Genomic DNA, 20,411 nt, shown 5'->3' with positions numbered 1-20,411 from the left:
GCGCGTCAAGCCCCGCCCAGGCCCCCCCGCCCGGCCCTCCCTTCGCTCGCAGGGACCCCGCCCACACCCGCCTGTTTTGCAGACCCGGAAAGTAGCCTGGTAGGCGGGTAGCGGCCCCTGAGCTGGGCTCTGCGCCCGGGGCCCTCCGCATCTGCGCGGGGCTCGTGTCTAAGCGCGCCAGGCTTTATTAACCAGCCAGACCTGCTCAGTTGTCAGCTCAAAGGGGTACGGACACCTGGGGAGAAGGGGAGGAGGGGTCTCCACAAATCCGTGTGACCTCAGGGCCGGCTCTAGCGAAGGGACATGCTCACCTGGGGAACTACCAGGCACCACGTTCAGTCCTTCACCTCCGGCGCCCCTGATCGTTTCCATCTTAGGTCCCCAAAATGCACTTGGGTAACAGAAGGCGGGCAGTGCTGTGGGAAAAGACACAACTAGTAGTCCCATTCACTCAGTTTTCCACAAACTTAACTAGAAATCTGAACACAGTCGCTTATGGGGACCTGATGAGTTCACTCTACAGCGTGAGCAGAGGCCTTCAGCTGAGGTCGTGTAAGATCTAGAGGACTCGTGTTTTACGTGACTTAATAAGGTATACGAAAACGTCCAATCCAGGGAAGGCTGCACCTGAGAGTTCTAGCTACCCGTGAGCTAGAGTTTCTGAGTCCGTTTCTATTGACTTATTTTTGTTTCTGAGTCCGTTTCTATTGACTTATTTTTCTCACGATTATGAATCACATTTCCTTCTTTTTAGCACATCCAGAATTTTTTTTTTAGAAACTTGAACATTGTGAATTTTACATTTAAAAATGTCTGTAATTTGTAGGACATTGTGTCTCTAAATGCTAATTCTTTCTCCTTTCAGTTTTTTGGAAATAGAATATCTTTGATTTGAAAGCCTAAACGTCAAAACCTTATGAATGGACAGAAGACTTTTTATGTGAGGATACAAATGTCAGGACTGTGATCTGAATAGGTGGAGATGTGTCTCTGTTTCATAAGATCATTAAGGGTACAAGTTCAGCAAATTGAGATTTGCACATTATATGTCAATTTACTGAAGGTTGGAACGAGATCATCATCCTAGTGACTGTCTTAAATGCTTTACAGGCAGTAAGTTAAACTAGTGCGTGTAAAATCCTTACAAGGTCATCTGACACGTGGAGATGCTCAATAAATGATAATTATTATTTCTTGTTCCACCTTTTAACTTTACAGAAAAAAAACAGGCCCCACAGAAATAAGGGAGTTTCCACAAGATTAGAAGATGTGCAACCAGCTGAAGCCTAAGTCTCCTACAACCTGCGAGTCCAGCAGTCATTACACTAAGATTCCTTCCCGTCCTCACCCCCTTCACGGCATCTGCTCTGCCCGCATCCCTGGAGGGGCAGCCCCAGCTTCCAGGTGACCCAGTCTGTCCACCGCTGATGGAACTGTAATAACACCTGGCCCAAGCCCAGCCATCGACCCTGTCTCCCAGGAACACAGAACATAGAATCGAGGAACAGTGGAATCAGTGAGGGAAGTGGAGCTGGGAAGCCAGGTGGGAGCCACACAGTCCTGTGAGGGGCAATGGAGCAGAGAAGCCGCTCAGCAGAGGGGGCACGGGGAGCAGGCAGGAGGGGCCCGTAGAGCACGGGTTACACGCGGTGCCAAGAGAGCGAGCAAGTGAAGGCAGGGGCTGCCTGACCTTCTAGGCCCAGCAGCTCCCCTGGGCGCCTCCCTGGCCTCTTCCTTGGATGCTCTGCACGGGCTTGAATTTTTTGCAGCTGAGTGATGGAGGGTTGTCCTGGTAAAATCTCTGTGCATTGCAAACAACAGAAACCCATTTCACTGTGGCATGAGGAATAAGGGCCACAGTGCTTTGGCATGTGAGACGTGTCACTCACGGGCAGGGCAGGAAGAGCAGCTGGGCCAGAAGGAGGGCCTGGACCCAAGGGTGGAGGCCCTCAGCCCAGAGCAGCTGGTCCCCAGGTGCTACTTCTTCCTTCAGAGCCAGGTGGTCTTGCATCTCCACCCCTCTGGTCACAGGATTCTCTCAGGGTCTGGCGTTTTCTGCCCTCCATGTGCAAAGCCTGAGATTACCTCACCTCAATTTCCGGCAACGCACAGAAACTGAGCCCATGGACTGTCAGGCTCGGGAGAGGTTCTGATGAGTCCAGCTGGGTCCTGTGTCCCCCAGGTGCTGTTACTAAGGTGCAGAGGTCATGAGGTACAAGCATGGCTGTGAGCGCGGCCTCCCTTCCCTCCCCCATGGAGGGCAGAATGAGAGAAACGCAGTGATGGGGAGCTGGGGGGAGGCCCCAGAAGTTATCTTCTACTTGACTAAGGCAATGCCTAGCGTTTGCCTAAACACTTCTATTCACTTTTATTGCAAATTTAAGAGACACTTTAAAAAGGGCTGTGCTTGGATGCCAGTAAGTGTTCTGAGTTCTACACAAACACTGATCATTGAGTTACCACACCCTCACACACTGTGTACCAGTACAGTCCCCGTGTTATCCTGGCTGGGAATGCAAGACTTCACACATCCAAGCGATTCCATCTTTGGGCAACTCTTAACTCTTGACTAGAACTCTGTTCCTTACATTCAGTTACAATCTGTTTTGTAGCTTCCAAGCATTTTTTGTAGTTCATTTTCTTGAGGTCTCTTTGAGCATTCTATACTTTCTCTCAAGTGATGGTCCTTCATATATTTAAAAACTGCCTGCGAAATTCAACAGTGTTAAAAGCACTGTGGCCCGGGGGCAAGCCACCTACTCTCTTCAAGCCCCAGATTACTCATCTATAATACAGAAACAATTGCATAACCTTACTTCCCATGGTTGTCATGAGGATTAAGTGAAAGCGCCTGCCACAATGGCAAGCACGAGGTAGAGGGTCCACAACTGCTGGCTATTTGCCCTGCTCTCCGTCCACGGATCCATCCATCCTATCGTGAAGCCTTTAGATCTTGATCCTGAAACCTAACACTTTCTATTCCATCTGGCTTTGTATCATCTGTTAAGTGACGATCCTGTCTTACGTCTTTGTCCAAGAAACTGATTTAAATTATGGACTCTGGGAAGGCCAAGGAGGGAGTGTTGAAGCACCCCATTTTAAAGACTTACCCCAAGGTTAACATGGATTCATTAACTTGAACACTTTGACTATGATTATTAGGTTATCAATCCACCCAGGTGCTCTTTCTCAGCTGGATTTCTCCATCTTTTCTGCAAACATATCATGAGAGCTTGTCAAGTAGCTTGGAGCTGCTGTACATCGTATTCTCATACTTCCCAGTTTACAACACCAAGTTAAACAGATGGGTACTACTGCTTGGAAAATGTAGTAAGTGACTTACCTTACCATCCTGATGAGCACGGTTTTCCTGTCAGAGTTCTCCAAATAGGCCCTTAAAAGCTATTTGTAGAATCTTGTCCAGGATTGTTCTTAGGTACAAGTTTTGCAAAATCTACCTTTGAAAGTTAGATTGGCTTTTGTCCATTTCTGTTGTCTGAGCACCTTTGATAATGTCTGCCTAGTTTTCTATTGCTGTTGTAACAAATTACCACAAATGTAGTGGCTCAAAATAACAGAAATTTATTAACTTACAGTCTGTAGGTTAGGGTTGGACATTTTTAAGGTTTTTCACATGCCTTGCCAAAATATCCTCCAGGACCAGTTTTTACTCCTGCTGACTAAAGCTCCTCCATACTCTGCCAAACTAAGGATTCACATTTTATAATATTTGGTCAATTTTGAAATTGTTAAAATTAAAAACACACTCATTTTCCCAGTAATTCTATCTCCAGGAATTTATTCTGCAAATATACTCACACAAGTTTGGAAAGATGTATGTATAGATGGTTATTGCAGGATTTTTTTTTGCAAAAGCAATAGCTGGAAGCACCCTGAATCTACACAAGTGAGAGCTGGTTAAATACATTTTGGTATAATCATGCTGTGGAATACTTTGCATTGCGTATCTCCCAGATACATCATTAAGTGACACACGGAAGAGGCAGCAATGTATGCACAGTGGAATCCCATTTGTTAAAAATATACATACTCTCCTTCCTTTTTTAAAGGGAAAATTGCATTTCTATAACCTATATTAAGTTTGTTTCTCTGTTTATGGTGGGAAATAGATATGTTTGAAAACCGCAATGGAAGGAAAGACTGTTTTGCAGGTACCCCTATTTTTAGAAACTATTATACATATGCAAACAGGGATTGCTAAGGAAACAGTGAGAAGAGTTCTGGCAAAGATGGACAGTGTAGTAAGGTAATGGAGAATGTAAAATACAACCAATTGTGTTTAACAACTAAAGAAATTTTAAGTGTTATTTACTTGCTAATTTTTTTTTTTTTTTGCTGTACGTGGGCCTCTCACTGTTGTGGCCTCTCCCGTTGTGGAGCACAGGCTCCGGACGCACAGGCTCAGCGGCCATGGCTCACGGGCCCAGCCGCTCCGCGGCATGTGGGATCTTCCCGGCCTGGGGCACAAACCCGCGTCCCCTGCATTGGCAGGCGGACTCCCAACCACTGCGCCACCAGGGAAGCCCTACTTGCTAATTTTTAAAAGATATTAAAAATTTTTTCCTATCTAGCTTAGGGATGAGAGAAAAGGTGACCAGAAAAAACATTTCCAGGGGAGGGGTAAATTAGAAGTATGGGATTAACAGATATAAACTACTATATATAAAATAAATAAGCAACAGGAATTTACTCTGTAGCACAGGAACTATATTCAATATCTTGTAATAACCTATAACAGAAAGTAATCTGAAAAACCATATATATAAAAAACTAAATATAAATGCATTATATATTAACTATATATACATTATATATATCTATAATGTATATATAGCTTTTCAGATTTTCCATTGTTATTGTATGTTATATAAATATATATATTTAACTGAATTACTTTGCTGTACATCTGAAACTAACACAATATTATAAATCAACTCTACTTCAATTTAAAAAAAGTATTTCCTGAGTTCCCTGGTGGCCTAGTGGTTAGGATCCCGTGCTTTCACTGCCGTGGCCCGTGTCCAAACCCTGGTCATTAACTGAGATCCCACAAGCCATGTGGCACAACAAATAAAAAAAAAAATTCCTATGTCTCTTTTATGTTGAGCTCAGAGTTTCCATTTAAAATGTAAGCTACTACATATACATGCTACTATATATAAAATAGATAAAACAAGGACCTACTGTACAGTACAGGGAACTCTACTCAATATTTTGTAATAATCTATATGGTATATAGATTGGTATATGGTATATATACATATAATCTATATGGTATATAGATTGGTATATGGTATATATACATATATAGATAATACATAACTGAATCACTTACTCAGTGATTCACCTGAAACTAACAAAACATTGTAAATCAACTATACTTCAATAAAACTTTTTAATTAAAAAAATAAAATATAAGCTACTATTAGCACAAAGAAACAGTGCATTGTGTTACCATGTGCATATTTAGTATTTTAAAATATGATATTTACAATAATGTATTTCAAGTCCAAGAAGAAAAAGCACCAAGGTGAATAAAGAAAAAATAGTGAAGGAAAGGAAATCAGAATTTCTGTAAAGGGAGAGCTTTGGGGTTCTCTAGTCAGAAGAGGAGTAGAGGGCTTCTCTCTGGGCGTTCATGGAGATTTTAAAAGTAACTGAAGCCTTCCCCAATCAATGAAGAGAACTGATATTTGTTGAGCATCTTCTGGGTACCAAGTGCTTTGCAAATGTGATCATTTTCCTCACTGCTTAGTGAGAGTGTCCTGCTTCTCTCCCTGAGCGACTGACGAGGAAACTGAGGTTAAGTGAGGCTGCCAACCTACCCAGGTCACAGTCAGAAAGGAGTGGTGAGGGGAGGGATGGGCACCTCTGACTTTGGCTCGATTTTTTTTTTTTTAACATCTTTATTGGGGTATAATTGCTTTACAATGGTGTGTTAGTTTCTGCTTTATAACAAAGTGAATCAGTTATACATATACATATGTTCCCATCTCTCTTCCCTCTTGCATCTCCCTCCCTCCCACCCTCCCTATCCCACCCCTCCAGGCGGTCACAAAGCACCGGTGGCTCGATTTTTATTTCAGTAAAATGGTTATTTACTTTGCAGCTCTGGAAGACAGTATGACATGTAACGTAGGTAGGAAGTGAAGCACCGCTGCGGATGAGTGTGGATGAGAATCAGCAGAGAGGGTGAAGTTGGGGATAATTCAGGGGGAAATCTCTCTGGACACCCTGGAAGCTCCGGATGGGCCCAGTGGAGCAGCTGTGACAGGTCAAGCCGCAGCCTGGCCGATGGTGCCCTCTGACGTTGGCTTGGGGTGCGCAGCTCCTCTTAGTCTCAGGGGAGAGAGCAATGGCTAGAAGCCAAGGCCCTCACTTATTAGGGGCACAAGTGACTCACACCAGTTGTGTGTTGCTTCCTGTTGGTGTCTCCAAGCTGAAGCGACCTGGGTCAGATCATGACATGGTTGGCCTGTTCCAAGTCTCTCCAGATCTCAGACCACACCCCACAGCTCCTTGTAAGGAGCTCAGCTCTGCTGGGAGACGTTCCAGCTGATTAAAGCGACAAGCCTAAAATGATAGAGTTAAGCCTTTGATCATTTACTGTGAGAGCACAGCCAGAGTCTGAACCCAGAGGCTGTGCCAACTCTCCTATTCCATTTTCCCCAATGGAATGGCCTGTGTAGGGTGGCCTCACTGTTCAGAGACCGGAGTGAAAGGCTCCAACAGCTTTATGAACCCTGAAGTGGAGGCAGGGGAAGGACTCGGAGGGGAGAGACCTGGGTCTGAGTCAGAGCGGGGACAAGGGTCTTCCAGGTTTCTCCGTCCTCTTCATTTAAGGAGGCCTCGGCAGAAGCACCAGAAGAGAACCTTGGCCCAGGGCCTGAGAAAATAAGAGCTAGGAAGGAGGGCTCTGGGGCTGGGAGTATGAATATTTGAAGAGAGAGACTGCAGTGCCTTGCTGTCATCAGTCTGGGGCGGGGAGGGCAGCTCTCCACGTGAGGCCGTGAGGCCGGCCAGAGAGATCACAGAGGTTTTCAGCCCAGAGCCGGCCTCCTCACCTCTTCAGGGAGAGAGTCACTTCTTTTGTTTTCCCATCACCTCTCTGTTCACTGACTTGTACCATCTTTCTCTTCCATTCCACCAAGAGTTAATTCCAGTCCCTGCCAAAAGTTCTTTTTTTAAAATATTATTTATTTATTTATTTGGCTGCGCTGGGTCTTAGTTGCGGCCCATGGGATCTTTGTTGCTGCACGCGGGCCCTTAGTTGCGGCATGCGGGATCTAGTTCCCTGACCAGGGATCGAACCTGGGCCCCCTGAATTGGCAGCGCGCAGTCTTAACCACCGGACCACCATGGAAGTCCCGGCTGCCAAAAGTTTTGGGAGTTCAGGCAAAGTATCAGTCACACAATCTCCTCCCCTTTCTCAGGCTCTGAAGACCAGGGAGACGTATCGGGGAACCCACACCAGGAACAGGGATCTTCCAGCTTCAGGTAAGGTCCCAGGCTCACATTTTCAGTTCCCTGTTGTAGGTACTCTTGAGCTGTCTCCACCCTCCCCTACCCTAGCAACCCAGCTCAGCCGTGGACACCCACTTCATCATCATCTTAGCGTCACCTCTCTACGGAGCCAGTCCTGCTGTAAACTGGTTCACTCAGAGCCCTGTAGGAGGGGTCAGGAAAGAGGCTCGCTGCCAGGAATGCAGCACCAGGGATGAGCCAGGAACTGTGGACACCCTTAACATTTTTCTATGTGTGATAAAATATGTGTAACATATTGGTACATTTGTTACGTACCAAATGTTTGTAACATTTACCATCTTAGCTATTTTTAAGTATACAGTTCAGTGATATTAAACACGTTCACACTGCTGTGCAATCATTACCCCCATCCTTCTCCATAGATCTTATCACTGTAAAATTGTAACTCTGTACCCATTAAACATTAACTCCCATTCCCCCTCCCCTTAACCCCTGGCAACAACCTTTCTATTTTCATAAAATCTATCTTATGATTTTGTCTACTCTAAGTATCTCATGTAAGTGGAATCACACAATATTTGTCTTTTTGTGACTTGCTTATTTCACTTAGCAGAATATCCTCAAGGTTCATCCCTGTTGTAGCATGTCAGAATTTTCTTCTTCTTTTCTTTTTTTTTTAGAATCTTCTTCTTTTTAGGGCTGAAAAATATTCCATTGTGTCTACATAACACATTATTCTTATTCATTCATCCATCAGTGGACACTTGGGTTGCTGCCACATCTTACCTATTGTGAATAATGCTGCTGTGAACATAGGTGTACAGGTATCTCTTTGAGACCCTGCTTTCAATTCTTTTGGGTACATACCCAGAAGTGGAATCGCTGGATCATATGGCGATTCTAGTTTTAATTTTTTGAAGAATGGCCATAGTGTTTTCCACAGCAGCTGTATCATTTTACATCCTCATCAAAAAATGCACAAAGTTTCCAATTTCTCCACAACCTCGTTATGTTCTTTGCTATTTTCTCTTTTTTTAATGGAAGCCATCCTAATGGGTGTGAGGGGAAATCTCACTGTAGTTTTGATTTCTATTTCCCTAATGATTAGTGATATTGAGCAATTTTCATGTGCCTACGGTATATCTTCTTTGGAGAAATATCTGTTCAAGTCTTTTGCCCATTTTTCAATCAGGTTGTTTGTGTTTTTGTTGTTGAGTTTTAGGAGTCTTCTATATATTCTGGATATTAATCCCTTATCAGACATATGATTCGCAAACACTTCCTCCCTTTCAGTGGGCTGCCTTTTAACTCTTTTGATACTGTCTTTCCATGTGCAAAATGTTTAAATTTCATGAAGTTCAATTTGTTTATTTTCTTCTTTTGTTGCCTGTGTCTTCGGTGTCACGTCCAAGAAATCATAGTGAGATCGAATGTCGTGAAACTTTTGTCCTGTGTTTTCTTCTAAGATTTTACAGTTTTAGGTCTTATATTTAAGTCTTTTGTCCATTCTGAGTGCATTTTTGTGCACTGTGTTAGGTAACGGCCTGGTACAACTGGGCACACAGAGCTCTCTTTTATTTCAGGTGCTGACCCTCCCTTTGACGGAAAGGCCTATGAGACACAGTGGAGAGGCTCCTCCCAAAGGTACAGGAAGGTGGTTGGACACGTTTCCTTTCTGCTTAACTGCGGCCGTAAGAGCTCATCAACAGCCGTGGGAAGCAAGGGGCTCTTTACCATCTCGGTAAACCCACCTCTGAGTAGAAGATAATATTATTAGATCAGCAGCCAGACTGTCATCAAGGGTCAGTTTTTTCCACCAAAGGTTGGTCTAACATTTCCACCTCCTCCTGGTCCAGGGAAGAAACATCAGATGATGGAACGGCTGTTAGAACATCAGGTAAATTGTTGAACTAAATCACTCTATCATCAGAGAACAAAAAATGTTTTCATCAGAGGATGGGGGAACCCTGGGTACCATCTCAGTGAGACAACACCCCCCCCGCCCCCGCCGCAGCCTTTTGAGATCTTAGACCCGGCCCGCCCCCTCCCCCCCACAGGAGTGGATGCCTGGTTTCCCCTCCCCTCACTGCACTGTCCTGCTGCCCATACCAGCCTCTTCTACCCCAACAGCAGAGTAATCCCCAGCCCTACTGGGAAGTGTGGGGGCCCAAGACTGAGAAAGTGCAGCATTTCTAGGTAGAGATGGATCAGTGGACAGGTGCTCGGGTGAGACCCGTGGCTCACCTCTCCCAAGTCCTTACCAGAACATGATAGGCCCAGGAGCCAGAGGCCAGCCTGATTCTCACCTGCTGTGGTTCCTGATTTCTTCATAAGTTTCACGACGATGAAGCCAATTAGGATGAAGCAGGTGAAAATCAATGGGATGATCCATTCAATTAATGGATAGATGCAGACTGGTCATTATTTGGGGCGTTTAATGGTGGTTCTAAAACAAACAATAAAGCAAAAGCCATGTGAAACCTAAGAATACACCTTCCTCAGCAGCTAGTGTCCCCAGACAGCACATGTCCCCCCGCACAAAGCTACTGACCCATTATGTGAAACCACTGGGGTAGAAAGATGAACAGGGGTTGTGCCCTGTCCTCATGGAGCTCATATTACTGCTGAGGGAGACAGCAAGTGTCCATGTGATTATCATGCAGGTGGCCCTGTTTACTGTGGGGAGTCCTTTTGAGGAGGACACATCTGGGGGTGCTGAATTCTGTCTGGGGAGGGGTGAGGGCTTCATTAAGTGACATCTGAGCTGGTTAAAGGATCACTACAACAGGAAGGAGAGAAGGCCTGGAAGCACAATACGTATATAGATCTGGGGACCACCTAGCAGTGTCGGGGGACTGGGTCATTGGTTAATGGGGAAGGGGGCTCCTTCCTCTGCTGAGGGAGGTGGGCTAGGAAAGGAGGATGCTGGGAAATCCTATGCTATGCCCGTCACTGATTCTCCAGACAGGAAGTCCACCAAGAGATCAATCACTCCATCCATCCACCATATTTTCAATCGCACACACATATGTGCTCACAGCCACACAGGGAAGGCACTAGACCTTTGAAGAGAGCTACCATCTCCTCCACACCCTGCTCAGTTACCCGTGGGCTCTGGTTCCAGCATGTTCTCCCAGTGTCCTAGGAATTCTCTAAACCAGTGACTGCAGTCTCCCGCTGAGATCTTCCTAAAACACTCTGCCAGCTCCTGGCTGTTCTCCCACTCCTCTTTGACCCCTGTGGCTCCGGGAGTGATGACTGTCCGGTTCACGTTCATCGCGTCAAGGAGGGCTGTGTGTCTGTTGATGCTGAAGCGCAAGGATGCACCAGTGCATCGCTCTGCTTCGTGCTGACAACACAGCGTGACCTGCAGCGTGGGCGGATCTGTGCCCCTACACGAAGAAGCATCCTGGACTGTCCACAGTCCGTCCTCCCCCGTAGCTCAAGCGTGTCTCTGCACATCTAGAGGCCTGTGCTCTTCTGTCCATGACTTGCCCGCTCCTGCCCATCAGGTCCACCAGGTCTCTCAGGTTGGACCGTGTTCCGTTCTTTCACACGAAGCTCCTTCCCTGCACGTGCTCTGCTCCCTCCCCTCTCCTGCTGACTGTCTCCAGCTACCCACCCCCTTCGCAGACCTACCCCTGGTCTCCCTTTTGGCCGGTGTGATGACAGGCAGGGCCATCCTGAGCTCCCGCCCCACTTCTCCCAGCATTTGGCTCAATTCTGTCTATGCTTTGGTGGCATTTACCTCCCCCGCCAGGAGACCCAAAGGTTTGACCTTGTTTCTGTCACTGTCATACTGGAGGAAAGGCTTTGTGTCCACTGAGCCCTGGACTTCACACCAGGGCTGTCCAGGTCTGGACTGAGCTCTGACAGTGAGGTCGAGGCAGAGAGAGTGAGCACCCATGAGAGAAAAACACAGGTGTGTCCCCGGAGATTCCCCACGAGGGGCCTGGCTGCAGAGGGAGGGGTCTCCATCCCAGGCCCCCTCCATCTGCCGCGTCCTCAGTCCTGCCTCACCTTTAACTGTCTGAGGTTTAATGAAACACTTTGAGGCCACCATGGACCCCTTGGGTGCACACAGGAGGATCTACCTGACGAATCTTTTTAGCGTCATGTACCAGCTGTTGAGGTACCAAAAATACAAGACAGTGTCTGTACTCGAGGGACTTAAAATCTATCTGAACAGACAGGACTTTCAAAAAACGGGAAAAAAGACACCATAGGACAACACATGCCACATTCATGATGGGTCCCGGGTCATCAGGAAAGGCTTCCTGGAGGTGGGACTTGGCAGGAGAGGGAGAGCTGCCACACGAGCACAGGTCAGGCACCCTGCCTTAGGCTGGGGTCCCCACACCTCCAGGGCAGCCAGTCCAGCTAAACCACACCCTCACCATCCTAAGAGCACTGTGGACAGGTGCCTACCACTGTGGAGCCCTTTCCATTCCTGCCCGCCTTCCATCCTCCCCCTCCCCAGCCAGGTCCCCAGATCCCAGGACGCTCACTGCCCAGAGTCTTCCTGGGTTCTATCAGCAGCAGTATCAGCAAAAGAAGGCCTGTAGGGCTTCCCTGGTGGCACAGTGGTTGAGAGTCTGCCTGCCGATGCAGGGGACACGTGTTCATGCCCCGGTCCGGGAGGATCCCACATGCCGCGGAGCGGCTGGGCCCGTGAGCCATGGCCACTGAGCCTGCGCGTCCGGAGCCTGTGCTCCGCAATAGGAGAGGCCACAACAGTGAGAGGCCCGCGTACTGTAGGAAAAAAAAAAAAAGAAGAAGACCTGTAGTGTGAGCCAGCGACATTCCTCCCAACAGTTTTAGGGGAGTAACCCGCAAAAGGTAGCCTGGCGTGTATCTGTACCTCCACCTCTGAGCACTGCCCAAAGTCTTCAGTCCAAGACTGAGGAAGCCCTATTGAAAAACAATGCAAAGAACAACTACACCAAGGGAGCATTTTGCAAGTATTCGAAATCGAATTCTTCATTTTTCTTTTTCAAAAAGGGATGATATTAAAGAAAAAAAAATTCACTTTAGGACTTCCTTGGTGGCGCAGTGGTTAAGAATCCGGCTGTCAATGCAGGGGACACGGGTTTGAGCCCTGGTCCGGGAAGATCCCACATGCCGCGGAGCAACTAAGCCCATGTGCCACAACTACTGAAGCCCGCGCGCCTAGAGCCCGTACTCCGCAACAAGAGAAGTCACCCGCAATGAGAAGCCTGCGCACCGCAACGAGGAGTAGCCCCCTCTCGCCGTAACTGGAGAAAGCCCGCGTGCAGCAAAGAAGACCCAACGCAGCCAAAAGTAAATAAAATAAATAAATAAATAAAAATTCACTTTAAATAACTTCACCACCCCAAAAACCCCCTTTTGTGGCGTGAGCAAAACTGCTGGAGGTTATGATCTCCTCTTCCCTCATTCCACCAACCACATTCTCCTCTAACCTTCCAACGAACTTCCTCTCCCCCTTCTCCCCGCTGCCTCTTTTGCCTCCCTTTCCCATCTCTCCCTCCCTCTTCCCATATTTTCTCCCACCTCCAGTCTGCATCCTAACCTCTCCAACTTTCTCTTTAATGATTAAGATTCACTCTCACCAAGTGCACCCCAGTGTTAATCAAGCTAGCTGCAGGCAGAGCGCACCTGGTCTATCACCGAAGGCGGATGCGCAATAGAGTCCAACCGTCCTGCTGGAGCCGAGACTCAAGAAAAGCTGGGACGCTATCACTAGCTTCTGTTCTTTGCACCTTCCAAACTCCTCCAAGGCCACTGGAGAAGCAAGCTCAGAGCAAGGGTGTAGGAATTTCATTCCTTTCTTATCGACCAGCAGTCCCCAGCCTCTCCTGCCTGGCAGTTCCCCTCGTCCTCCGCATCTCTCCCCTCACCCCAACCTCTTCGCCCCGGCCATCCCCCGCGCAGTTGGCTAAACACAGCGGTCTCAGGGGTGGTGGCTTGGGGATGGCGGGATAGGACTGAACCCTTGGGGGACCCGCCGTGGGGTCTACTCGCCGCGCACTCCTTCCCTTCTCACCCGTCTCCCAGGCCGAGTGCCTGCGATCGGTGGGGCGCGGTCCTCGCCTGCCCGGTCTACCCAACGTTGCTTTCCCAGCTTGAGACTGTCGCTGTTTGCAAGCACAAGAGAAGACTCCGAAAACACTCTCCTCGGGGTTTTCAGTTTGAATCCCTCAGTCTTCTCTCGAATGTCTGTCTCCCCGACGTCCCGCCGCCCCGGCTCGGCCAGAGCACGGCCGGTTGCGTCCCGAGCGGCGTCGCGGGGAGCGGGACCCGCCGCGGCTACAAAGAGGAGCCCGGGCCGAGCTCCCGCGCTCCGGGGAGGCTCGCGGGGCCGGGAACAAATAGCCTCTGGGAGACGTGGGAGGACCCGGGCCGCGGAGCCGGGTGAGTGAGGTCTCTGCGCCGAGAAGGGACGGGGACGCGGGGCGACCACGAGCTTCCTTCCTCTTGCCAACCTGGGCGGGTTGTGGGGACCCGGGACTGGAGACCGACAGCTACTTCTTGCCAATTACTCTCCACGAGCCGCTCAGGGAGGACGGGTTACAACTGCCCTGCGCCTTTCCCACGGAAGCCAGCTGACTTCCGGGTCGGCTCCGCCCTATTTCCTAGGACTCTGGCCCCGCCCCCCACGCCTACTCTACTACTCCCCGCCCCTCCTCCCACGCTTCCTAATCAGACATTCCTCCCCACCTACCTGGCAGCGGCCACAGGGCAGTAGTTCTTGGGTGGCGTTCATTGCAAGTCCAGCTAAATAAATAGATACAATAAATAAATAGAAGTGCATGGCACCGGACATCTAACTTATTCTTCCGACTGCCCCTCCCCGCTTTCGGTTCCATGAATCTCACCGCCCTTCTAGGTCGTCTGTGATCAAGGCCAGGACAAGTCAGAGGGGGCAGGGCACCACCCACTCTCTCTAGCAACATTCCCTCCCTGCTCGTCATCCACAGTGGTCCCCACATTCATCTTGAACCTCCAGGGTCCCAGGCGCACGGGTCTTCCCCAGCACACACGCACCCCTCACTTCACACTGCCGCTGTGTATTGGTTTGATGCAAGAATGAAGTAAGATGTGTCAGAGTGTCGTCTCACCGGCTGTGGTTCATCAGCACATTTTAGCTCATCTGCCGTGGGGCTCCGCTGGTGGCTTGTCATAAGAACACGGGGAGAAGCCACCACAGCAAAGGGACAGTTAGACTATAAATACCGAGAATTTGCGAGGAGTATCCCAGAGTTCCAGTCTGGGCAAAAGCTACCCTTTGGTGACCTAGCTTTCCCTTAAATTGTCTGTTTCCATGAGAAATCTAGCAGAGTCAGTGGTTCTGCTTTCACTCTTCCTCCATGTTATGTAATGTTTTGATATTTGTATATACTGTGAAATGAAAACCATAACCGTTTAGGTAACAACCATCACCACACGTAGTTAAAAATTTTTTTCCTTTTGGTGAAAACTTCTGAGATCTACCCTCTTAGCACTTTTCAAATATATTGATACAATCCAGTTGTCCCTCGGTATCCACTGGGGATTGGTTCCAGGACCCACCCGGGATACCAAAATTCTCTGGTGCTCAGGTCCCATAGGCAGCCCTCCGTATGCGCGATTCCTCATTGGAGGATTCAACCAACCCCGGCCCCAACCAACGGCAGATCGAGTAGTACTGTATTTATTGAAAACAATCCGAGTCAGAGTGAAGTAAGTCAGAAGGAGAAAAACAAATACCGTATGCTAATACATATATATGGAATCTAAGAAAAAAAATGTCATGAAGAACCTAGGGGTAAGACGGGAATAAAGACATAGACCTACTAGAGCATGGACTTGAGGATATGGGGAGGGGGAAGGGTAAGCTGGGACAAAGTGAGAGAGTGGCATGGACATATATACACTACCAAACGTAAACTAGATAGCTAGCGGGAAGCAGCCGCATAGCACAGGGAGATCAGCTCGGTGGTTTGTGACCATCTAGAGAGGTGGGATAGGGAGGGTGGGAGGGAGGGAGACTCAAGAGGGAAGAGATATGGGAACATATGTATATGTATAACTGATCCACTTTGTTATAAAGCAGAAACTAACACACCGTTGTAAAGCAATTATACTCCAATAAAGATGTTAAAAAGTAATTTAAAAAAATAATAAATAAAAAATAAAGTGGTCCCACAAAGTTCAAACCTGTGTTGTTCAGGGGTCAACTGTACAGTCTGATTAACTATACTCACCATGCTGTACATTACATCCACAGGTCTTATTTATTTTATAGCTGGAAGTCTGTACTTTTTACTGTCTTCAGCCCTTTCTCCCATCCTCCCCAATCCCCACCTCTGACAATCACCACCACTATGTTCTATCTATGAGTTTTATTTATTTATTTTGCAGTACGTGGGCCTCTCACTGTTGTGGCCTCTCCCGTTGTGGAGCACAGGCTCCGGACACGCAGGCCCAGCGGCCATGGCTCACGGGCCCAGCCGCTCCGCGACATGTAGGATCCTCCCGGACCGGGGTACGAACCTGTGTCCCTGGCATCGGCAGGCGGACTCTCAACCACTGCGCCACCAGGGAAGCCCTCTGAGTTTTTAAAAAAAAATTTTTTTGGTTCCATAATCACGATAATACGATATGTGTCTTTCTCTTTCTGGTTTCTTTCACTTGGCCTAATGCCCTCAAGTTCCTTCCATGTTGTCACAAATGACAAGGTTTCCTTCTCTTTTATGGAGGAATAATATTCTGTTATGTGAATATAGATATCACTTCCGTTCACCATTCATCTGTCAGTGGACATTAGGCTGCTCCATGTCTAGGCTGCTGTAAGCAGTGCAGCTCTCACCCAAATATGCCTGTTGCTCATGACTTGTGTTCCGCTGTCCCCACACCACCCCAACATGGGCGCCTCCCGAAGGGAGAAGCTGGCTTGCCTCAGGCCTGATTTTGCAAAATCCTTTTAAGTATCAACAGGCCATAAACCTTGTTATGGTTTACTACTGAGCCCGTGTGCCACAACTACTGAAGCCCACGTGCCTAGAGCCTGTGCTCCACAACAAGAGAAGCCACCGCAGTGAGAAGACCGTGCACCTCAACAAAGAGTAGTCCCTGCTCACCGCAACTAGAGAAAGCCTGCACGCGGCAACGAAGATCCAATGCAGCCAAAAATAAAATACATAAATAAATAAATTTTAAAAAATGTGACTCACATTTGTGGCTTCCATTATAGTTCTTCTAGAGCACTGGTCTAGACCTTCTCTGTGCTTTTCTGCTTCTACTGTATATTTCTCATTCTTGCTGTCTAATGCTTGCTTTGTTTGTCTGTGTGCTGGGTATTACATTTTTAAAATTGCTGTTGAAAGAATTAGAAGTCTAAGATGATAATTCTTTCCTCCAGAAATAACTTCCATTTGCTTGTGTCAGGCACTTGGTAACTATCAATCAAGAATCGCTTCCGACCGGAAGTCCGCGGATGGCTGTGAGTTCCGGCTGCGGGGCCGTCAGGAGCTGCCTGGGAGTTTTAAATCGAGCATTTCCACTGCATACAGCACGCTCAGTGACGGACATGGAGGCTGCTTTGCAGCTGGTGAGGAATGTGGTACCTCCTCTGGCCGCCTGGAAGCACAAAGGGCAAGCTGGGAGGATAGGCGTGGTGGGAGGCTGCCCAGAGTACACTGGAGCCCCCTATTTTGCAGCAATCTCAGCTCTCAAAGTGGGCGCGGACTTGTCCCACGTGTTCACCACCCAGGATGCCGCGCCTGTGATCAAGTCGTACAGCCCGGAGCTGATCGTTCACCCGGTTCTTGACAGCCCCAGTGCCGTCCAAGATGTGGAAAAGTGGTTGCCCCGACTGCACGCCCTGGTCGTAGGGCCTGGCTTAGGCAGAGACGACGTTCTTCTGGAAAACGTCAAGGGCATTTTAGAAGCGTCCAGGACCAGGGGCATCCCCATCGTCATTGACGCGGACGGGCTGTGGCTGGTCGCTCAGCAGCCGGCCCTCATCCAAGGCTACCAGAAGGCGGTTCTCACCCCCAACCACGTGGAGTTCAGCAGACTCGCCGAGGCTGTGCTGGGAGACCCCCTGGATGGCAGGGACCGCTACAGATCTGTGCAGAGACTCAGCCAGGCCCTGGGCAACGTCACCGTGGTCCAGAAAGGGGAGCAGGACGTGATCTCTGATGGCGGGCAGGCGCTCACGTGCAGCCGGGAGGGCAGCGGCCGCAGGTGTGGCGGGCAGGGGGACCTCCTGTCGGGCTCCCTGGGCGTCCTGGCGCACTGGGCCCTCCTGGCTGGCCCCGAGAAGACCAATGGGTCCAGCCCGCTCCTCGTGGCTGCCTTTGGTGCCTGCGCGCTCACCAGGCAGTGTGCCCGCCAAGCCTTCCGGAAGCACGGCCGCGCCACCACCACCACGGACATGATCAGGGAGCTCGGGCCCGCGTTCAGCAGACTCTTTGAAACCTCAGCTGGTGCAGACGGAGGAGGGGTGGCCCCGACAGGGGAGCTGCATTTGTGACGGGACCCGCCTCCGGTCCATCCGAGTCCGCTGGGAGGTGTGTGAGTCTGTGCCGTGCGGGTTGACGTAGACAGTGTCAGAGCTTGGAACGTAGCACTTTCTGGCTCAGCTGCTGTGTGCTTGGAGGTGTTATGATAGGAAACAGAGTATTCCTGAACTTTTTTCAGCTTCTGGGCAATATCAGAAAAGAATGAAGAGAATCATATGACGGTGAGACCGTCCGTCACCAGCTCAGCTGAGGTCGTGGGCTTTTGCTGTGCGATTCTTCTGTTTGCGGGAAGTTCCCCTCCTCCGGTAGTCCTCTCGGGGGGATCCCATCGCTCGTTTTCAAATGTCTACATGAGTGATGTTTTCTTTTTTAAACTGAGGTCCTCGAAGGGATGTGGCATTCATTTTTTAGCTCATTTTTGCTTCTTTTTGAACCGTGATTCGGTTGGACACATCTGGGCAGAAATATTAAGCATTGCTTGTTTTCGTCAGTTGGTTGAAATATTTCAGAATAATGAGAAATCTGAAACCCTTTTGGAGGCAGCTGGGAAGATCACAGAAGGGAAGCGAATGGGACCCTGACCCCCGAGTGCACAGGTAGGGCCTCTGGGCCCCTGGCCTGTGCACCAGTCGGGTGCTGGCTGACAGGCCCCAGCGCGGCACATGGGAGTGGGAGGGACGCCTGGGGCTCCGGGGTCGGGCGGGAGATGGCACGCAGGTGGGGGGCACCAACACTGCCTTCATGCCTGCTCACGGAGCAGGACGGCGGGTCCCTCTGCTTCGAGAGTGGGTGTGGCTTCAGGAACGTTCTGAAGAAGTTCTCTCTGAAACTGTAGTGAGTTGTCCCATCTGCATCAGGTCAGCTTGGGCGCGGCTGTCTGTGTGGGCAGTTCTCTTCGTGGCCCGAGAGCTGGCTGTCTCCCGTCACATCTCTGCTGGGCTGGTTACAGCACGTGTGCTTGAGTGTACTCTCAGGCGTCGGTGCCGCCTTCTGTGGGGCGGGGCCTGGCCTGTTCGTCTGTCCTTCCCCAGGGACTCCTGCTCTGCGGTCAGAAACCTCCCCGCAGAAAGGTCCCACTTCCTCTAAATAGTCGTGGACTTTCAAGATTTCCTTTAAAATGTTTACCATTGTTATTTCATATCTAACTGTAGAAGAGTTTAAGTGTCACGGACATTTTTTCCTTTGGGGAATTATGCCTAAATCATGGTCTCTTATTAAAAAGCAGATCTGGTTTACTTCAAAAAAAAAAAAAATCGCTTCCGTTACACTGCAGGAGTTAGATACTTTGGGCCGTGCAGAAGCTTTGAAGGGGGACTGCAGTCTGTTTGAGGACCAGTTACCTGTAGCTGACCTTTGCCTCTAGGGTGCAGTCCCTCAGGACCTCTACCCAAAGAGCAGGGAGCTTACCAAGCCCCCCACCCTTCATAGGCCCTGGACTTCAGTATGTGTTTGCTTCACCCCATGAAGCTGTCCAAAGCCTGTATAAGGCATCAAGACAGAAAGGTCGCTTCTAGCATCAAAAAGCCGCTGATTCCATTATAATATCACTACAGCCACAATTTGAAAGCCACCGAGAACAGGAAGCTACCATGCTCAGGAAGTCACCACAATCAGAAGCTACAGCTGGTACTGTGGGCTCTTAGAACCAGACTGTGCAGGCTGTGGTCCACGCAAATGGATGCCACATGCCACAGGCCCTGCTCTCAACACTTCAAGGCCAGTGAACAGAGCCCAGAACCTCTGCTAATGCTGCTGCAGAAAAACCAACTGTCTTTGCACTGGGCTTGCCAGCGAGAGCAGCAGAAGCCTGGCATTGTGCTTCAATCCTGCCGGATTGGATTGACAGAAGCTAAATCACATCCAGGACTCTGGCTGGGAAGGAGTCTGAGAAATATAGTTTTTAGTTTCTATGTCTCCTTAGTACAGAAAGGTACACTTGAAAGAGGATGGCGTGAATGTTAGATGCCTCTTTCCTCTATACACCCCAGGTAGATAAATCTATGATGCTTTTTTTTGGGGGGGGGTATTGCTTAATGAGTTCAATGAGCGGTTATAAGGCAAAGACCCATGTACCCACCGTCCAGGTTAAGAAGCAGAATTTTGTAGCCACCTCAACAGGTCCATCAGTGTCCCCTCCCACAGTAACCACCACCTTGTTGGCACCCAAGTGCAAACGTTCTTAGACACTATAGTTTAGAGTCACTCGTTAAAAAAAAAAACCATGTCTTCCAAATCCATTTCAATCCATAGGTTTCCCCTTCACTTGTTTCTCTCCCTTCTTTTTTTCATTCTAAAATATGATGCTATTTATTTAAAATTTTAAGATATTCAAAATAATTCTGTATTTTGCTTACTGATATATCATATATCTGTAAGTACACACATATCCATCTATATACCTCTGTATCTGCATCTATG

The 20,411-nt window shown here is 48.8% G+C and overlaps 2 protein-coding genes across 2 annotated transcripts; one reads left to right on the top strand and one right to left on the bottom strand.

The window, feature by feature from the left end:
- Window positions 1–6,068: 6,068 nt before the first annotated feature.
- On the bottom strand, window positions 6,069–11,433 carry LOC132436848 (retinoic acid early transcript 1E-like). The gene is given in 4 exon segments (XM_060029793.1): window positions 6,069–9,353; window positions 9,813–9,952; window positions 10,612–10,890; window positions 11,146–11,433. Coding segments are annotated over 3 exon segments (597 nt in total). The 5' UTR covers window positions 11,414–11,433; the 3' UTR covers window positions 6,069–9,353; window positions 9,813–9,902.
- A 5,530-nt stretch (window positions 11,434–16,963) lies between these two features.
- LOC132436847 (ATP-dependent (S)-NAD(P)H-hydrate dehydratase-like) lies at window positions 16,964–18,971 on the top strand. The gene has a single exon (XM_060029792.1). The coding sequence runs from the start codon at window positions 16,964–16,966 to the stop codon at window positions 18,002–18,004; it is 1,041 nt and encodes a 346-aa protein (XP_059885775.1). The 3' UTR covers window positions 18,005–18,971.
- Window positions 18,972–20,411: the final 1,440 nt, after the last annotated feature.

This window comes from Delphinus delphis, chromosome 14, assembly GCF_949987515.2.
Source record: "Delphinus delphis chromosome 14, mDelDel1.2, whole genome shotgun sequence".
In the NCBI taxonomy this organism is placed as follows: domain Eukaryota; kingdom Metazoa; phylum Chordata; class Mammalia; order Artiodactyla; family Delphinidae; genus Delphinus; species Delphinus delphis.
The sequence above is the reverse complement of the archived record's forward strand: the minus strand, read 5'-3'. Positions and strand labels throughout refer to the sequence as shown.

What these genes read in the sequence shown, in the direction of transcription:
- LOC132436847 (XM_060029792.1), top strand. Translation starts at nt 16,964, where the DNA reads ATGGCTGTGAGTTCCGGCTGCGGGGCCGTCAGGAGCTGCCTGGGAGTT.